Source organism: Capra hircus, unplaced genomic scaffold, assembly GCF_001704415.2.
Source record: "Capra hircus breed San Clemente unplaced genomic scaffold, ASM170441v1, whole genome shotgun sequence".
In the NCBI taxonomy this organism is placed as follows: Eukaryota; Metazoa; Chordata; class Mammalia; order Artiodactyla; family Bovidae; genus Capra; species Capra hircus.
Window position 1 is genome coordinate 78,921 of NW_017190166.1, and position 16,657 is coordinate 95,577.

General features: G+C 63.4%; 2 protein-coding genes across 8 annotated transcripts in view; one reads left to right on the forward strand and one right to left on the reverse strand.

The window, feature by feature from the left end:
- LOC106502819 (putative IQ motif and ankyrin repeat domain-containing protein) overlaps positions 1-2,268 on the reverse strand; it is a 24,446-nt gene extending 22,178 nt beyond the window's left edge. For 2 of the 6 annotated variants that reach the window (XM_018045187.1, XM_018045185.1), the window contains exons 1-2: positions 1,981-2,268; positions 388-536 (exon numbers count right to left, since the gene is read on the reverse strand). In XM_018045187.1, the coding sequence (XP_017900676.1) occupies positions 388-463 (76 nt within the window). In that variant the 5' untranslated portion in view covers positions 464-536; positions 1,981-2,268. Of the gene's footprint in view, positions 1-387; positions 954-1,980 lie in introns of those variants that run through there. The other 4 variants (XM_018045184.1, XM_018045186.1, XM_018045188.1 and 1 more) reach the window with 4 other exon arrangements.
- FAM83H (family with sequence similarity 83 member H) overlaps positions 1-11,964 on the forward strand; it is a 13,582-nt gene extending 1,618 nt beyond the window's left edge. Inside the window, exons 1-5 of one of the 2 annotated variants that reach the window (XM_018045183.1) lie at positions 2,377-2,502; positions 5,708-6,169; positions 7,015-7,179; positions 7,265-7,389; positions 7,586-11,964. In XM_018045183.1, coding sequence (XP_017900672.1) covers positions 5,723-6,169; positions 7,015-7,179; positions 7,265-7,389; positions 7,586-10,412 — 3,564 coding nt within the window. In that variant the 5' untranslated portion in view covers positions 2,377-2,502; positions 5,708-5,722 and the 3' untranslated portion in view covers positions 10,413-11,964. Of the gene's footprint in view, positions 1-2,376; positions 2,503-5,707; positions 6,170-7,014; positions 7,180-7,264; positions 7,390-7,585 lie in introns of those variants that run through there. The other variant, XM_018045181.1, reaches the window with a different exon arrangement.
- Positions 11,965-16,657: the final 4,693 nt, after the last annotated feature.

Genomic DNA, 16,657 nt, shown 5'->3' on the forward strand with positions numbered 1-16,657 from the left:
TGTCACCTTTCAGCCTGGAAGTGGCTAAAGAGAGCATGGCCTGAGGGAGCAGCAGCCAAGGAAAAGCAAAGCAGGGCCACGGTGGTGAAGAGGGCCAGAGGGGACCACACACCGTCTGAGAGTCCCCACCGTGGGTTGAAGCCCTGCTGTTTCAGAACCTATATTCAGTCCCCACAGGCCTGCTGCCTGTCTCCATGTGTCCTAAAGTTATGCTGTGAACACTGTCCTCGGGACCCCAACCCCAGGGGTACAGTTCCAGGATCAGAATCTTGAAGGGACATCTGAGCTCTGACTCCTCTGTCTCAGGGAAGGCTCCTGGGTGGCTGCACAGCAGGTGTCACAAGTCAGAGTCTGAGCCAGGCTGGAGGTCAGAGGGGTCACACTCACCGGCAGGGGCCCGTGGCTTGGCTCTAGGGAAGGACTTCCCTGGCGCAGCTCTGAGTGCCCCCTTCTTACTGCTCATTCTCCTGGGTGAGGGGAAGGTCAGGAGGGTGTGCTCAGAGTGGCAGAGACAGTGGGGACAGCATCACATGGACCTGCAGGAACAGACAGCAGGTGCCGAACTGGGGAACACAGGATCACCCCCCAATGTAGCTTCCTGCCGGCTTCCTTGTCCCCCCACCTGCCCCTGGTTCTTGGCTTATGTTTGCCCAGTAGCTTGGGTGGGAATGCCTGGCAAGAACATCTGGCCACAGCTTATCCCCCTTGCCCTCACGTCCCTGCCCCCTCAGCCTGGCTCACCCATCCTTACCCCAGGATTGATGTCTGGTACCCATCTCCCAGCTTCAGACCACTGGGCTGAGCCCAACTTTGTCCTAAACAGCAGCCTGAGACGACCTGGCCTTGCAGAAGCCTCTGTGCCCACACTGCCCTCAGCCCTCCCCCGACACCCCACCCCTCTCTCGTCTTGGCCTTGGCAGGAGGTGTTGTCGGGGCCCAGGAACAACACCTCTCTCCCTGGCCTACTCGGCTGACCACCAGATTCATCTCCCCAGGGGGGCCTCCCCTGCCCCAGGCTGTGCCGCTGCCCCCTCCCCTGCAGCACTGCTGCCTGGGTGCTGCCTGAGCGCACACCTGTGTTCCCACCGTGGACGTCACTGAGCGTTTGGGGAAGGAGCAAATGCAACTGGGAATGACCCTGAAAGTTGGGAGAAAGTGACCGGAGACGGGCTGAAAGATGGATGGGCACTGCGGCGGGGGAGGGAGAGAGCTTGAGGTGGGAGGGCAGCGGCAGGTGCTGCCATGGGCTTGGGCAAATGGTCGAGGGCTGGGCAGGGCCTGCGTCGTGTAAGGGCCCCTCAGAGAGGGTCTGGTGGGGAACTGGGGTTCTGAGGAGGAATCTGAAGTGTTTGTGGGGGAGGCTGGGGGTCTGGGGCAGCTAAGGAAGGGAGTGTGTGTATGAGTGCCTGCACACAAGTGTGGCGGGAGTGTGCGGGGCTCAGGGACTTGCAGGGCCCCCAGTTTCTGAGGGACTCTGGGTGCTCATATAGGTGCCTGTATGTTGTAGGGTTCTGTGGGGGATGGCCCTGCTTGCATGCAGAGTCTGTGCAGCAGAGCGTCCTGTATGTGTGGACGCGGGCGTGCGCCTAAGTACAGCAGGTGCAGGCCTCCATGTGCTTGTAGGGTCCTGTATGGACCTGGGTTTCTATGTGCATCGGGAGCGGGGGGTCCCATGTAAGTGGGGGTCAGTGTGTGTGTGTGTGGAGTCCCTTGTGTGTGCAGGTCCCTATGTGCCTATACAGTCCCTGTCCAGAGGGGTGTGCTACATGTGTGTGGGTGTGCCAGCGCGGGGAAGGGACTGGCGTGGGGAAGTGTCCCCGCTGTGCAGTGGGTCTCCTATACGCGTGTAGGGTCCCGGATACCTGTAGGCATCAGAGTGTGCGGGGGTGGGGCTGTCCTGGTGTGGTGGGGGGCACTCTGTGCTCACAGGCCCCCAGGCCCTGCCCCGCCCAGGGCTCGGCGCCGCCCTCAAGGTCTCACCTGCTTCACCTGCCTCCCCCAACTCGTAGGCAAGGCCAGAAGCACCGCCCCCCGCGTCGGGCTGGCCCGTTTCCTAGCGACTAGCCGGAACTTCCGAGTCACCCCGACTTCCGGGGCGAGGGTCAAGGGTCAGGCTTAGGGCCCTCGAGCCTTCGGCGAACAGATGGGTCCCTGGGGACGCGGGGCCCCGGAAGTCGGGGCCTCAGCGGTCTCCCGGGGTCCCGGGCTGGGGTCCCGGGCGGCGCCGCCGGGGGAGGCTCGGCGAGGGTCCCGGGAGCGGCGGCGGCGGGCGGGCGGCGGAGGAATTCGGGCGCGCCGCGGGTGGGGCCGCCCCGCCCCCAGGTGCTGCCCGGGCAGGCAGGCGGCAGGGGCGGCGGGCGGGGCGGGGGCGGGCGCGTGAATCAGGCCGCGCGGCGGGCGGGCCGCGGCAGGGAGTGGCTGCCGGACCGACCGGACCGCGAAGCCGCTGGGCGGCGGTCGGCTCCTGCTGCCCTTGTCCTGAGACCCCGCGCACCTGGCCAGGTAGGGCCCCCTCCCCGGGCTCCGGCCGGGCGGGGCGAGCGGAAGGGGAGGCCGCGGCGGGGTGGGGCGGGGTCGGCACCTTCGGCGCCCCCCCGGCGCGGCCTCACCTGGGCGACCAGCCCGCCTGCACCTGGGCTGCGTCGGCGCGACCCAGAGCGAGGCAGTAGGAGCGCGGCCGCGCGCGACGGGGTCGGGCCGGGTCTGCTGGAGTTGGGGCCAAGGGGGCGCCACGGCCGCGTGTGCTGGTGCGATCGCGGGCGCCCTCGCTCGACGCCGGCCCGAGAGAAGTGAGTGGGAAGGGGCCCCGGGCCCAGATCGAGCCAGCCCAGGCCGCCCCGCCTTGCTCTTACCCTCGTGGCCTAGCTGGAGTCTGGAGAGCGTGCCGGGCCTGGCCTAGATCCTTCCTGGGGATGCCCCTTCTAGGCGGCCGTGGACTAGGGGTGGCCCGCGTGGCCAGAGCTCTGTATGGTTCCCTCCGTAGGGCGCAGGGTTCCCTGGCGCCCAAGTCCCTGGACTGGGTGGGTGGACGGGACTCTTGGCCCAGGCAGCTTAACTTTCTGGGGTTCGGTCACCCACTTTAGCCCTGCAGTGTGCACTGGAAAGCTGCAGCTCACCCACTTCCAGACCAGGAGCCTCCTCTGCGGGACTCCCAGCCCGGTTCTCCTCCTGCGGCCTGAAGCCTCTGCCTGCCTGGCGCAGGGCCCGCCCACCTTGTGCCCCAGATCCGTCCCTCCGGATAAAACCCGACCGCGGGAAAGACTTCCGCTGGAGGTCACTGGTTTAGGAGCCCACTAGAGCCCTGAGGGCCCTGCCTGGAGACTTTGTCGGCTCTGTCTGAGGTCAGAGGTCAGCAGCCAAAGAGCGGGATTCCTGCTGAGTCATCAGCCTGGGTGGGATAAGCGCCCTTCCCTCCCTTCAGGCCAGCGTTGGTAGGCAAAGGTGGAGAGGCAGCTGTTGGGGTTCCCATAGCTGGGAGTGGCCACTGCCGGGCCCACAGGTCAGGGGCATGCGGACCTGTGAAAGGAGGCAGGCAGAGGCCTAAGGTGGTCAGGGGCCCGCGTGTGGCTTCCTGCGGCTGGGCAGGGCCCCCTGCACACTCCCTCAGGACAGGCCCTTCCCCACTCTCGGATCCCCCACCTCCTCTGCATGCAGACTGGACACTTGGAGTTGATTCCCTTCCCCAGTGAAGTAGGAGGGAAGGAGGTCCCTTCCAGTAAGTCTCCCCAACGTGGGAAGCGGCACCCTCAAGGGTTGTCAGCTGGATAGCGACCCCTCCCCAGTCAAATACAGTTCAAGATAACACACACCCTGTGGTCACACACAGGGTCGGGACCCTGGTGCAAACAAGCCCACACCACATACCCTTGTGTGGTCAGCCTGTATCTGGTCCTGCTACAGTGAGGACACATGGCCACCCCATTTGTACCCAGATATGCCAGCGGGCAGTGCCCCCTCTTAGGCACAGCAGGTTTTCCTCAATCAGACCAAGTAGCCTCTCCACCGGGTGTGACTGAATACACATGGGGGCGTCCACCACCCCCACCTCCACGTCACTTCTCCCAGGAGGGCAGACAGGAAAGATTCCCCAAGTCATCCCGACCCCCCCAACTGTTTCCAGTGGGCCACTGACCCCGTCCAGTCAGCGCTGTCCAGCTGCACCTACAGGGGCTGGGGGCACTCTGCCTGTCAGCCCACATTCAGGAAGCCACAAGTCAGACAGGATCAGCTTCCTACGACCCTCCTTCCAGATTAGGGAGGTGAGCATCCAGGTATTTCAGGGGTCCTAGGGAGATGGGTCCTAGGAGCCAAATAAAGACCCCCACCTGGCCTTCCAGGACCCATGTTCCCCCAGGCCAGGCTCCCATGCAGGCTCCTTGGAGGCAGGGGGGCTGGAGTGGAGCCAGCGGGGCGTGGCTGCTGGTGAGAAGTTAGGGGGGCAGTGAATGTGGAGAGGCTCACCTGGAGCTGAGGACAAGTGGGTGGTGACCAGGCGCTTGGAAGGTTATTGTTGCCCCACGGGCCAGGCTTGGCAGGGACAGGCCTCTAAGCTGCCACGATGTGAAGTTCAGGCCTGGGGAGGGGGAGGGGTGTGCCAGGGGTGCGGCCTAGGGAGGTGTCTAGGACGGTATGGTGGACGGGGCAGAGGGCTCCAAGGTTGGCAAGTGGGTTGTGGGGCTGCGTGTGAGGCCCTGTAGCACAGGTGGGGGAGTGGCCAGGCTCTGTGCACTGAGGTCGCCTTGGGCCAAGTGTGCTATCAGGTCAACCCTGGCAGCTGCATTCAAAAAAGCTTTTAATTAAATTTTTAAAGTGAATACTCCATTTACAGTTACTACAAAATACTGGCTGTATTCCCACGTTGTCCAGTACATCCTTGAGCCTGTCTTACACTCCATACTTCCTGCTATCCCACATACACTAGTCACCACTGGTTTGTTCCCTATATGTGTGTCTGTTTCTTTTTTGTTATATTCACTAGTTGTGTTTTTTTTTAGATTCCACATATATATGATATCATACGGTATTTGTTCTCCTCTGACTTATTTCACCTAGTGTAAGCCCTTCAAGTCCATCTATGTTGCGGCAAATCACAAAATTGCATTCTTTCTGGCTGAGACAGCTGCATTGTACAGTGGAGGGAACAGGCCAGAGAGAGCAGTCCAGGGTCCCCCGGCTCTAGGGGCAGAGACACAGGCAGTGCCCCAACTTGTCCAGTATGCACAGTGCCAGCAGCCACAAAAATGCATTCATGTCATAAAATCAGAAGAAAAAGGTAAATATATTAATACAGTCTGAATTATATTTTCTTTATAACAACTGTCATATCATTTTTTTTAATGGAGGAAGGAGTCCACAAAGCAGAAGTGCCTTGAGCCACAGAGGCCATAAAGTAGCCCTGAGTCAGGCCCAAATGGAGCTGGAACCCCTGCCTGGAAGCTGGGGCCCAGGGTGCCTCCTGGCCCCTGGTGAGAGGAGGGCCAGCCCCACCGCCAGAGTCACAAGAGACAACGAGCATGTGTTCTGATGTTCCACCAACTAGAGGGCATGCCAGGGTCTGGGAGTGCCCTGGAAGACCTCCAGGCGCGGGCTGATCTCCATAGCCCACCCAGGGTCACTGACAGCCGCCGCTATGATGTGTCCACATGTATGTGGGGGGGTGGATCCAGAGCCCCTCCCCCTGTAATGCATCTCCCTGCCCTTCCCCCAGGTCCCTGGCCCCGACATGGCCCGTCGTTCCCAGAGCTCCTCCCAGGGGGACAACCCACTGGCACCCGGGTACCTGCCACCACACTACAAAGAGTACTACCGCCTGGCCGTGGATGCGCTGGCTGAGGGCGGGCCAGAGGCATATAGCCGCTTCCTTGCGTCTGAGGGGGCGCCTGCCTTCCTGTGCCCCGAGGAGCTGGAGCACGTGAGCCGCCACCTGCGGCCCCCGCAGCATGTTGCCCCCGAGCCCCCCGAAGGCAGCCCCCCCAATTTGGACTTCGATGGCTCCTCTGGTACTTACTGGCCTGTGAACTCCGACCAGGCAGTGCCTGAACTCGACCTGGGCTGGCCCCTGACCTTTGGCTTCCAGGGCACTGAAGTCACCACACTGGTTCAGCCGCCGCCACCTGACAGCCCCAGCATCAAGGATGAGGCTCGAAGGATGATCCGCTCTGCCCAGCAGGTGTGCGGTCACAGGCTCAGTGGGCAGTGGGGAAGGGGCGGCCTGCACTGGACATTGAAGCATGAGTAGGAGTATGAGGGTGAAGGAGAAATACAAGCATGCCAGTTTAGGGGGCAAGGGTGGGGCCAGGACTGGCTGGCCAAGCCTCTCCAGCCCTCAAGCTGTAATGAGGGCTCCCTGGCAGGCTTCTTCTAAGGTCATCGGTGGTTTGGTTATCACAAGCTGCAGACTGCACGGGTTTGCCTACCCAGGGTCATGGCTGGTGCCCAGAAGCAAAGGGGCCCTGATGGTTGGGGCCCCTCCTCGCCTGGACTTAATGTTCAGAGAATTATCTAGTCCTGCCCTTGACCTGCCCCCAACACCAAGCAGTTGGCAAATAGCAAAGGGAGCCTGTTAAACCACAGACCTATGGCAGCAGCTCAGATGTAAAGACCCGTCTCTGCCCTCTGCCCCTTCGCCCCTCCTCCCCAGATGGCAACTCCTTCCCAGTGGCAGGAATGGAGCCTGGGGCTTTGCCTTGCGCCGTCCCCCATCCAGAGCTCTGCCCTGAGCTGAACACCCACCCTGAGCTGAAGGACAGCCCTCCCTTAATAGGCTGCAGGCCCTGTGCCTGCCTAGGGCTCTATCATGGGCCACTAGTAACCCCACATCTCTAATGACGGGCCCCTTCTGACCCCCATTCCATGATAGGGCCCCACTCCCCTGCGATGGGCTAGTAGCTGTTGTGGGCATTCAGCGATAACCTGCCCCTGCTCCCAGGGAGTGGGGAGGGCATGAAGGTATGGCTAGAGAATGGTGGGGACAGCAGAGGGTTCGGGCCTCTGTCCTTGCTTCACCCTCTGCAGGTGGTGGCCGTGGTGATGGACATGTTCACTGATGTGGACCTTCTCAGTGAAGTGCTGGAGGCTGCTGCGCGCCGCGTCCCAGTCTACATCCTCCTAGACGAGATGAATGCACAGCACTTCCTGGACATGGCCGACAAGTGCCGGGTCAACCTGCACCACGTGGACGTGAGTGGCCGGAGAGCGGGAGGGGACGACCGGGAGGGGCGCGGTGAGGCCCCCGTGCAGAGCTTTAACGCCTCTCCCGCCCCAGTTCCTGCGCGTGCGTACTGTGGCGGGCCCCACCTACTACTGCCGCACTGGGAAGTCCTTCAAGGGCCACGTAAAGGAGAAGTTCCTCCTGGTGGATTGTGCCGTGGTGATGAGTGGGAGCTACAGGTGCGCCTAGCCCCTTGCCTCCCCCATTCGAGGGCCTCCTCTCCAGAAGCCCTTCTGTAGCGCCCTAACCCTAACGCGCTCAGCCACGCCCCTTCCCCCCCAGTCCCTCCCCTTCCCCCTCCCCCCCCCCGCCCCCCCCCCCGCCCCCCCGCGCTGGTCTCGCCGCTCTCTCTGACTGGCCCCACCCGCCTCCCAGCTTTATGTGGTCCTTCGAGAAGATCCACCGGAGTCTGGCGCACGTGTTCCAGGGCGAGCTGGTCTCCAGCTTCGATGAGGAATTCCGCATTCTCTTCGCACAGTCCGAGCCGCTGGTACCCTCGGCTGGGGCGCTGGCCCGCATGGACACCTATGCCCTGGCTCCATACGCAGGGGCTGGGCCACTCATGGGCGGCCAGATGCCCGGGGCTCCCACCCCCTTCTCCTTCCCCAAACGCGCCCACCTCCTGTTCCCACCACCTCGGGAAGAAGGCCTGGGCTTCCCCTCCTTCCTTGACCCCGACCGCCACTTCCTGTCGGCGTTTCGCCGAGAGGAGTCTTCGCGGATGCCCGGGGGCGCCCTGGAGCCGCACACGGGACTGCGGCCGCTCTCACGGCGGCTGGACGCAGAGGCCGGGCCAGGCGGGGAGCTCTCGGGCCCGCGGGGCTTCTTTCAGGCGCGGCACCTAGAGATGGACGCCTTCAAGAGGTACAGCTATGCGGCCGCCGACGGTGCGGGCGCAGTGGAGAACCTCGCGGCCGCGCGGCAGGTATCACGGCAGACGTTCCTCAGCCACGGCGATGACCTCCGCTTCCAGACCAGCCATTTCCACCGTGACCAGCTCTACCAGCAGCACTATCAGTGGGACCCGCAGCTCGCGCCAGCGCGCCCGCAAGGCCTGTTCGAGAAGCTGCGGGCTGGCCGACCTGGCTTCCCAGACCACGACGAATTCGCGCTGGGCGCCGGGCCACGATTTCCGGAGCTCGGCCTGGACGGACACCAGCGGCTGGACTACGTGCCATCCAGTGCCTCACGGGAGGTGCGCCATGGCTCGGACCCCGCCTTTGCACCCGGACCCCGCGGTCTGGAACCCGGCGGGGTCCCTCGGCCCAACCTGGGCCAGCGCTTCCCTTGCCAATCGATGACGAGGCTAGGCCCAGAAACGGCTCCCGAGCCGGAGCCAGAGCGCAGGGGCGGACCCGAGGGGCGGGCCGGACTGCGGCACTGGCGCCTCACCTCCTACCTGAGCGGCTGTCACAGCGAGGACGCTGGCGATGAGGGCCTGCCCACACCCATGGAGACCGAGGCCTATGACGATGACGTGCTGGTTTCTGGGGGCCGGGCGACCGCTGGGGACCTGCTTCCCTCGGGCTTCCGTGTGCCCGCGCCCTTCCCAGTCAAAGGCCCAGCGCCGGGCTCTGGCAGTGGTGGCGGTGATGGACCAGAGTGCGAGGGCCCGGAGGAGGCGGGTCTGGCCAAGCAGGACTCTTTCCGTTCGCGCCTGAACCCGCTAATCCAGCGCAGCTCCCGGCTGCGCTCCTCGCTCATCTTCAGCGCATCGCAGGGCGAGAGCACGGGCGGAGCCGCTGGGGCCTCCACGGAGAAGGTGCAGCTGCTGCACAAGGAGCAGACGATCAGCGAGATGCTGGGGCCCGGCAATGAAGCCGTGCGCTCTGCTGCCTCCACTAAGGTGGCCGAGCTCCTGGAGAAGTACAAGGGCCCCTCTCGAGACCCTGGCGGCGTGGGGACAGCTGTCACCGTCGCGAGCCATAGCAAGGCTGTCGTGTCCCAGGCGTGGAAGGAGGAGGTGTCTGCCGCCGGCGGCGGCGGCGGCGGCGGCGGCGGCGGTGGGAGCGAGCGCCGCAGCCTGGAGAGCTGCCTGCTGGACCTGCGTGAGTCCTTCGCACAGCAGCTGCACCAGGAGGCGGAGCGACAACCTGGAGCTGCCACTCTCGCTGCCACCCAGCTGCTGGACACGCTGGGCCGGGGCAGCAGTGGCACGGACCGGCTGCCCTCCCGCTTCCTGTCCACCCAGGACCACGCCACCTCCCCGCAAGGGCGGGACAGCCCCCCACCAGAGCGGCCTGGGGGGTACCAGTCTGAGCCAAAAGGGAGCCCCACCTCAGCCTACCCGGAGCTCAAGGGGAGTCCCACTCATGGGTTTCCCACCCGTAGAGGCAGCCCCACCGCTGGATTTACTGAGCAGAAGGGGAGCCCCACTTCTGCCTACCCTGAGCGCAGGGGTAGCCCGGTGCCTCCTGTTCCAGAGCGCAGGGGCAGCCCTGTGCCCCCTGTGCCTGAGCGCAGGGGTAGCCTCACCCTTCCCTTCTCCGGGGAGTCTCTGAAGCCCGGGCCCACAGAGGAGGCAGTTGGTGGCCCCATGGAGGTCCTGCGCAAAGGCTCCGTGCGACTGCGGCAGCTGCTGAGCCCCAAGGGTGAGCGGCGGGCAGAGGAGGAAGGCAGCTTTCCGACGCCGCAGGAGAATGGGCAGCCTGAGAGCCCCCAGCGGCCGTCCCTAGGCCGAGTTGACAGCACCGAGGCGGCTGCAGAGGAGCGGGGCCCGCGGGCGCGCGTGGTTTCAGCCACAGCCAATGCCTTGTACAGCAGCAACCTGCGGGACGACACGAAAGCCATTCTGGAGCAGATCAGCGCCCACGGCCAGAAGCATCGTGGAGTCCCCGCCCCGGGCCCAACCCCGGCCCACAGCAGCCCAGAGCTGGGTCACTCGCCAGCGGCCGGCGTCCTGGCCCCTGACATGTCCGACAAGGACAAGTGCTCGGCCATCTTCCGCTCGGACAGCCTGGGGACCCAAGGCCGGCTGAGCCGCACGCTGCCTGCCAGCTTGGAGGAACGCGACCGGCTCCTGCGCCGCATGGAGAGCATGCGCAAAGAGAAGCGAGTCTACAGCCGCTTTGAGGTCTTCTGCAAAAAGGAGGAGCCGGGGGCTCTCGGGGCCACGGAGGGCCCTGCCGAGGAGGATGCCAGGGACAGCAAGGTGGGCAAGTTCATGCCCAAGATCCTGGGTACATTCAAAAGCAAGAAGTGAGTCACCTGGCCTTCCAGCCCAGGCCGAGGTGCCTGCATCACCGTCGGGCAGAACACTTGGCCCTCAGCCAAAGCCCAGGGAGCTGGCTGAGCCAGCCAGAGTCTGCTCCACTTGAGGCTCAGCCGGCAGCCCTCCTGGCCTCGTGCCCCTGGGTCTCTCCTTCTTTAGAGCTTCAGCCCCAGCTGCCCACTGACTTACCACCCCAGCTTTGGCCCTGCACACCTCTGCCTCTGGACCCTTAGCCTCCCCCTTCTTAGGCATCTGTCTCCCCCATCTCTCTGTGCCTTAGGCCCCCATACTCTGGGGTCCGTGCATCTCAGGGCTTCTGTGTCTCAGGGGTCCCCTCTCCTCGTGGCCTCACTGTGCTGCCCTTGTCCACTGCCTGGCAGTCCCCTCCTCTCCAGGCCTCCCGTGTTCTCAGGGCCTGTTTCCACACCTGTGTCTGAGGTCTTAGGGCTCACTTCCTGCCCTTTCCCCAGCGCATCCCTCCTTCCCTCCCTCTGGGCCCCTTCCCTGGTCCCCAACCCTTCAGCGGGGGTGGGGCTGCCCTGGTGAGAACTGAACCAGGTGTGGCCGCCACTCCTGCAGGGCCCCGGTCAGCACCCTGCAAGGGCGAGAACCCCGGGCTTTGTGGCACAACAAGTCCAGTGGATGATGGGAGGCCCTGGCCTCACGAATCGTTCCTGGCAGACGGCGTGTTCACAGGTGCATCCACAGTCACACCTCAGAGAGGGGCTGGATGTGGAGCCTTGTTCTGTGAGGGCAGAGGATGGCGTGTGATGGCCCCTGAGCCCCGGCACACTGCTCTGATGGGTCTCGGTGTCCCTGACGTGGGACCTCTGCACCTCAGTCCCTCATCTAAGTGGTCCTTCTTGCAGGTGCCCAGCAGACCCAGACTCTGCCCTCTTGTGCATCCTTTCCCCTTTGTCACCAGCCCCCCAAAAATCTGTCCGAGCTTCCCCATGTAGCTTTCTTGTATCTTTTTTTTTCTCACCCCCAGACAGTAACTGATCTGGAATGATTCATTTCGGCACCAAATGCTTCAAAAGCCGCCCCTGCCCTCACCATAGGTGCTGGTATTGTTAAATTAGTGTTTGTGCTATTTCTTTTTAAATAGTTTTTTTTTTTAAGTATAGGAAATCCTAATTGCTCTTTGGGGACTGCCGGGTATGGCCTCAGTCCTGACTGAACCCCTGTGCCCTGGTGGCCCATGGTCTCGTACCAAAGCCACCACCCAGTTGGGGTGATAGCAGAGACTTTGGTTCGAATGGAAAAGGCCGCCAGGGAGCAGGATGAGCCGGAGGGTCTCTGGTCCTCGATGTGCTTGCTGACACGTTTGGTTTGGCCTGGCCTGGTGTGCAGCTGTTCTGAGCAGACCAGGCTGGGCCTGTCGCTAATGGAGAGCCCTCGCAGGAAGTGGAGGTTCTGCCCAGAGAGAGGCCCGAGGCACTCGGACCCTCCTGTCTGCGTCCTCCACATCATGCTCAATAAGACCTCACCTCAATGTGATTCTGCACATTTTGGTGTTAATAAAAAAACACAACACATGAAATATTCTGCTGTGTTCGCAAATACACATACATACCACCACCCAGTTATATTTTGCAGCCTTTAGCCCTATTAATGTCTCAGGTTTCTCTCTGGACACCACCACCCATCCCTGTGGGGTGGATTAAAGACCCCTCCCATCTATACTGCCACCACCTCTACCCGCATCTTCTAACCACCACAAACCCCTTCCACCTCTCAGCCACTTCCTGTGACAGACCTCATTTCACCTGCCCTCTGTGTAGGCACAGCCCATTGGCACACCCCTGGTTGCCAAGCCCAGCAGATACTTCCTAGGCAGTGCCGACGAAGAAAAAAAGGGTCACGCCAGGGCAGGAAACAATAGCACGGAACTCTGATGGGAGGGAAAAACAGACCCGCAGCAGCTCCACACTGTGCTGCCAGGGGCCGGACAGGGTCTAGAGAACGCGCCGATGGGTGGGAGGCGACTGAAGGCAGCCGCGCAGTGGTCCTGTCCTCCGCCGGGGGGTGCGGTGTGAAGGGCAGCGTGGGGAGCCCTGTTCTCTCCCCCAGTATGCTCTGGGCGAGAGGGCAAGCGCGCTCCCCATGGAGCTGGGGGGTACATGTGTGCAAACGCGAGAGCAGCACGGCGTTGTGGAGGAGGCAGGCAGCGTGTAAGGATCAAGTCTGCAGGGCTGGTGAGTGTGCTGTGGTGGTGTGGCGCGACCTTGGTTTTTCGGGGTTTTGAAGCCACAGAGAGCTGAGGCCCTGGGCAGAGGACGGTGTGCCGCGGGCAGGCCAGAAGCAGTGGCTGATCCACTTCCTGACTCCTGGACACGCTGGCTGTTCGTGCCTTGCTCCAGACTCGCTGGCGCTAGCAGCTCCTGGTTGCAACATCTCAGTTCTGCAGCACCTGGGGTCCGGTGAGTGCGGGGCTTCAGGGGGCCCCAGCGAGTGTGCTCCTGCAGCCTTCATGGGCCAAGCGAGTGTCAGCTCCGTGGCGCCCTGGCCCTCCTGACCATGCGATCCGGAACCGGGAAAGTGTTTGTCAGGCCTGAAAGTGAGGAGACCAGGTGGGCCCCACTGGCGCTGGAGAACGGCGCTCAGAGATACAGGGGTCTGACGAGGGACGATTTCCGCCGGTGCCCGAGGGTGCCAGGGGGGCGCTGAACCAGGGGAGGGTGGAAGTTGAACCCTAGCAAGGGCATAGATGTGGACGCGGGGCCAGACCCGTGGAGGCCTGCCGAGTGGCGCTCGCCGCAGGCCGCAGGCAGACACTAGATGCCCTCCTGCCCCCCCTACACGCCTCCAGAGCCGACCTGGACCTCCTCATCGAGAGCGTGTCCTGGTGTTTTGCCTCGCGGCACAAGCGGCTCAGCGCAGCCAGGGCTGCAAACACTCCCTACGTGGCAGAGGTAGTGCTGGGGGGTGGCGCTGGGTCTGGTAAAGCTCCGAGGGCCTCTTCTCCGAGGCAGCCGCGCCGCCACCACCGCCCCAGCGACCCGAGCGCTGGCTGGCTCGCGCTGTTCCAGCCTGCCCGGGCCCGTGAGTGGACACTGGGCCGGGCGACGTGGCTCCCGTGGCAGGAAGGAACCCAGCTCTCAGCCGTCCGAGTATCCCGCCTCGCCTCATCAGGTTGCTCCGACGAGACGCCGCCGCCAATCATGTCGCCCAGAGCCTCCGCTGCGCAGGCGACGCCACCGCCCCCAGCTCCACCGCGCGCTGCTGAGCGCCCTCCTGCTCTCGCAGATGATCCTTGGAGCGGGCAGGGGCCACGGCCGCTTCCGCGTAAGGAGAAGGTCGGCTGGGGACGGCTCCCCGACCCCCCGAGCCGGAGGCCGCAGCTGCCCGTCGGCGCTCGCCCGTCGTTGAACCCCGGACGCCGCGCCTCGGAATAACACCCGGCCACGGCCCGCTGCACGTGGAGCGTGGCTGGCGGCCGATGGTGTGGGGCCCACCAAACGCGCCAGCACGCCCGGACTCCTCGATCCCGGGGTGTTGTCATCCGCCCGACCCCACAGAGCCACCGCGGCGGAGCCGAGGACAGCCTCCCAAGACAGAACTCAGCACCCCCTCTGCACCACGCCTCCGCCCCAGGAGGTTCTGCAGAGGGGGGAGGCCGCCGGCGGGTGCGACGTCATCCTCGGTGGGGTAGGTCGTGGTGTGGGCGCCAGCCACCGCTCGCTGCTCGCTGCCTTTACGAGGGCGGCCCTGTCGACCGCTGCACCCTGCTCCTCCCCAGGTGAAGCCCCAGGCGTGAGGGAGGCCTCGCCCTCCTTGATGCTCGCCAGGCCGCCGCCGCAGGGGTGCGCGTCCGGCCTGATCACGGAGTGACGCGGAACCCAGGCCGCGGTGCTGAACGCCGGCCCGCGCGCGCAGGGTGGAGCGCCGGCGCGCGCGCACCGCTCGCTCCCTCGCCCCGCCGCCCCCTCGCTTCCCCTCCTCCGCCGCAGCCGGGCGCTCCCGTCGCACGGCTCCTCGATCCTCGTCTGTGTGGCAGGTTCCTCCTAGAACCGTCTGGGAGCTGCCGCCGGCACGGTCGGTAGGATGTCTTCGGGGAGCCTCGGGCCCCGCGCAGGGGACGCCGGGGGCCGCGCGGCCGCGCTTGGGGGCTACTCCCAAGCCTAGCGGGAACCGGTCTGCCCTCTGGCGCCGTGGGCTGCCTGCCCCCATCCTGCCCAGGACCTCACAAGCGCGACTGAGCTGCCCTGCGGGTCTTCAGCGACCTCCGCGGTGCCCAGCCCCGCGCCCTGCTCCCGCGCACCCCCCGTCGCCCTATGGTTGCCCCTCCTCTGACGGCCTCCGGGGCCCTAAGCCCCGTCTCTACACCTACGCTTTTCCCGCCCCAACCAGCCCACCGCCAACTTTGCCCGGCGGATTCTCCGACGGCAGTTCTCCTCTCGGGGAACTCCGCCCAGGTTCACGACGCCCAACCTCCATCACTTCCTCCAATAAAGTTATGTCTGCCAACCTGCTGGCCATGCTGTCATCCTCAGGCCCAGGGGTGGTCTGCGCCAGTGAGGCTGCACAACACTTTTTCCCTTCTGGAGGAAGAGCCCTTGAGGACCGCCTCCAGCATCGCCATAGCTGTCATCTGGGTTGTCCTGTCTGCTCAGCGGTCCAGTGCTTCTCTCTAAGGCTTTAAGGCTGCCTGGGGTTGCCCTGGGGTTCACCTCTGTCCACAGCATCGCAGGGCCTGCCGTGGTGCCGTGAGGCACCTCAGGTCCGAGCTGGGGTGCTGCAGGCTAGTGGAGGGGGTCCCCACGGCCTGAAAGGTCCAACATAAAAAAGACCAAAAGAAGAAAGCCGCCCGAGACTGCCCCCCTGTCAGTTTGGCATGTGTTGCCTCGGGTTCTGGCAATCATGCCGTGGTGACCAAACTGTGGTCCCTTTTGTATGTCCCACAAACAACAATATTGGAAAGGGGAAGGGAATCACTGCGTTCGCACACGTGCCCCTCGAGCTGCAGTCACAGGGCGCCCAACAAGCCCCGCACAACCGGTGACACGCGCACGCCCGCTCTCGGTTTTTCTTTCCCGATCTCTCCTCGCCCCGTGGGGAAGGACGAGACAAGAAGAAAAAAAAAAAAATATGGTGAAGTAATTTTGGGTGGATTTCAAAGAGCTATCACTCGATGACTAAATCAAACCAAAACGCAAAAATGCCCTCCAAACAGATGGTGAGAACCGCCAGACTGGCGGTGCGGGACTGAGGAGTGGGAGCGTTCCCAGCAGCAACACTTTGAGGGGAAATAAAGCACAGAAAAAAAAAAAGGTGTTAACACAAATAATAGGTACAACGGTATATCTTTTATTTGCTCAGGGCACCGCGCTCAGAGTCGGCGCCCACCGTGTGGAGGCAGCGCACATGCCCGCCCACGGCGCAGTGCCCCCACTTCTACCCCAGGGTAGCCTGGTTGGATTGAGTCGCTCTCCTGCGCCCAATGGGAACTTTTCAGCGCAGGAGCAGGCGTTCCGCCTCTATTTTTAAAAAAGGTCAAAGGGTGGAAAAGACATCAAGAGGGTCGCCCTTAGACAAAAGGGGACCGCGCGTCGGAGGGTCTTATTGATTTCAATGGAGGGGGGCTGGCCCAGCGTGGTGACCTGCCTGAGGAGACCACTCGGCGCAGCTACAGGAGCAAGACTCAGCAAGGCAGAACAGGGATTGGGGAAGGCAGGGAGGGACCGTGGGTTCTCGTGCTTGGAGGTTAAAGCCAGTCTACGTGCCCCTTTTTTTATTTTTTCCCCAAAGGGGCCCTTTTTTTTTTTCAGAGCGCTTTTTTGGCCGCCAAGGCCCTTCCCCCGCAAGGGCCCTTTAAGTTTGCGAGGCTCAATATGCGCCTTATCCTCTTGGGGAAATTTAAAGCTAAACCCCAACTTGGGGGGGTTTTCCCCCCCCCTCCCCAAAGGGGAGGGGCTCCCCCCCCCCCCCGCAAGGAAAAAGGGCGCCGTTTTTAAGAACCCAAGTACGAGATGGGCCTGCTGAAGGGGGCATGCTTATTTTTGTATTTTTAAGAGGCTGAGGTATAGGCAAGCATGCAATTACGGAGGACCCATAGGGGCTGAGGGAATGACCACTGCCAGAAAAGGGGCAGGGCACCCAAGAGTCCAGCCCTGAGTGCAGAGGTGGTGCTGGAAGACTGGAGGGTCTGGGAGACCCAGACAACTGGACGAAAATGCTGCTTGGCACCTGGCGCAAGGGCAGCCCCAGGTTGATGGGAACTTTGAGACGCAGGC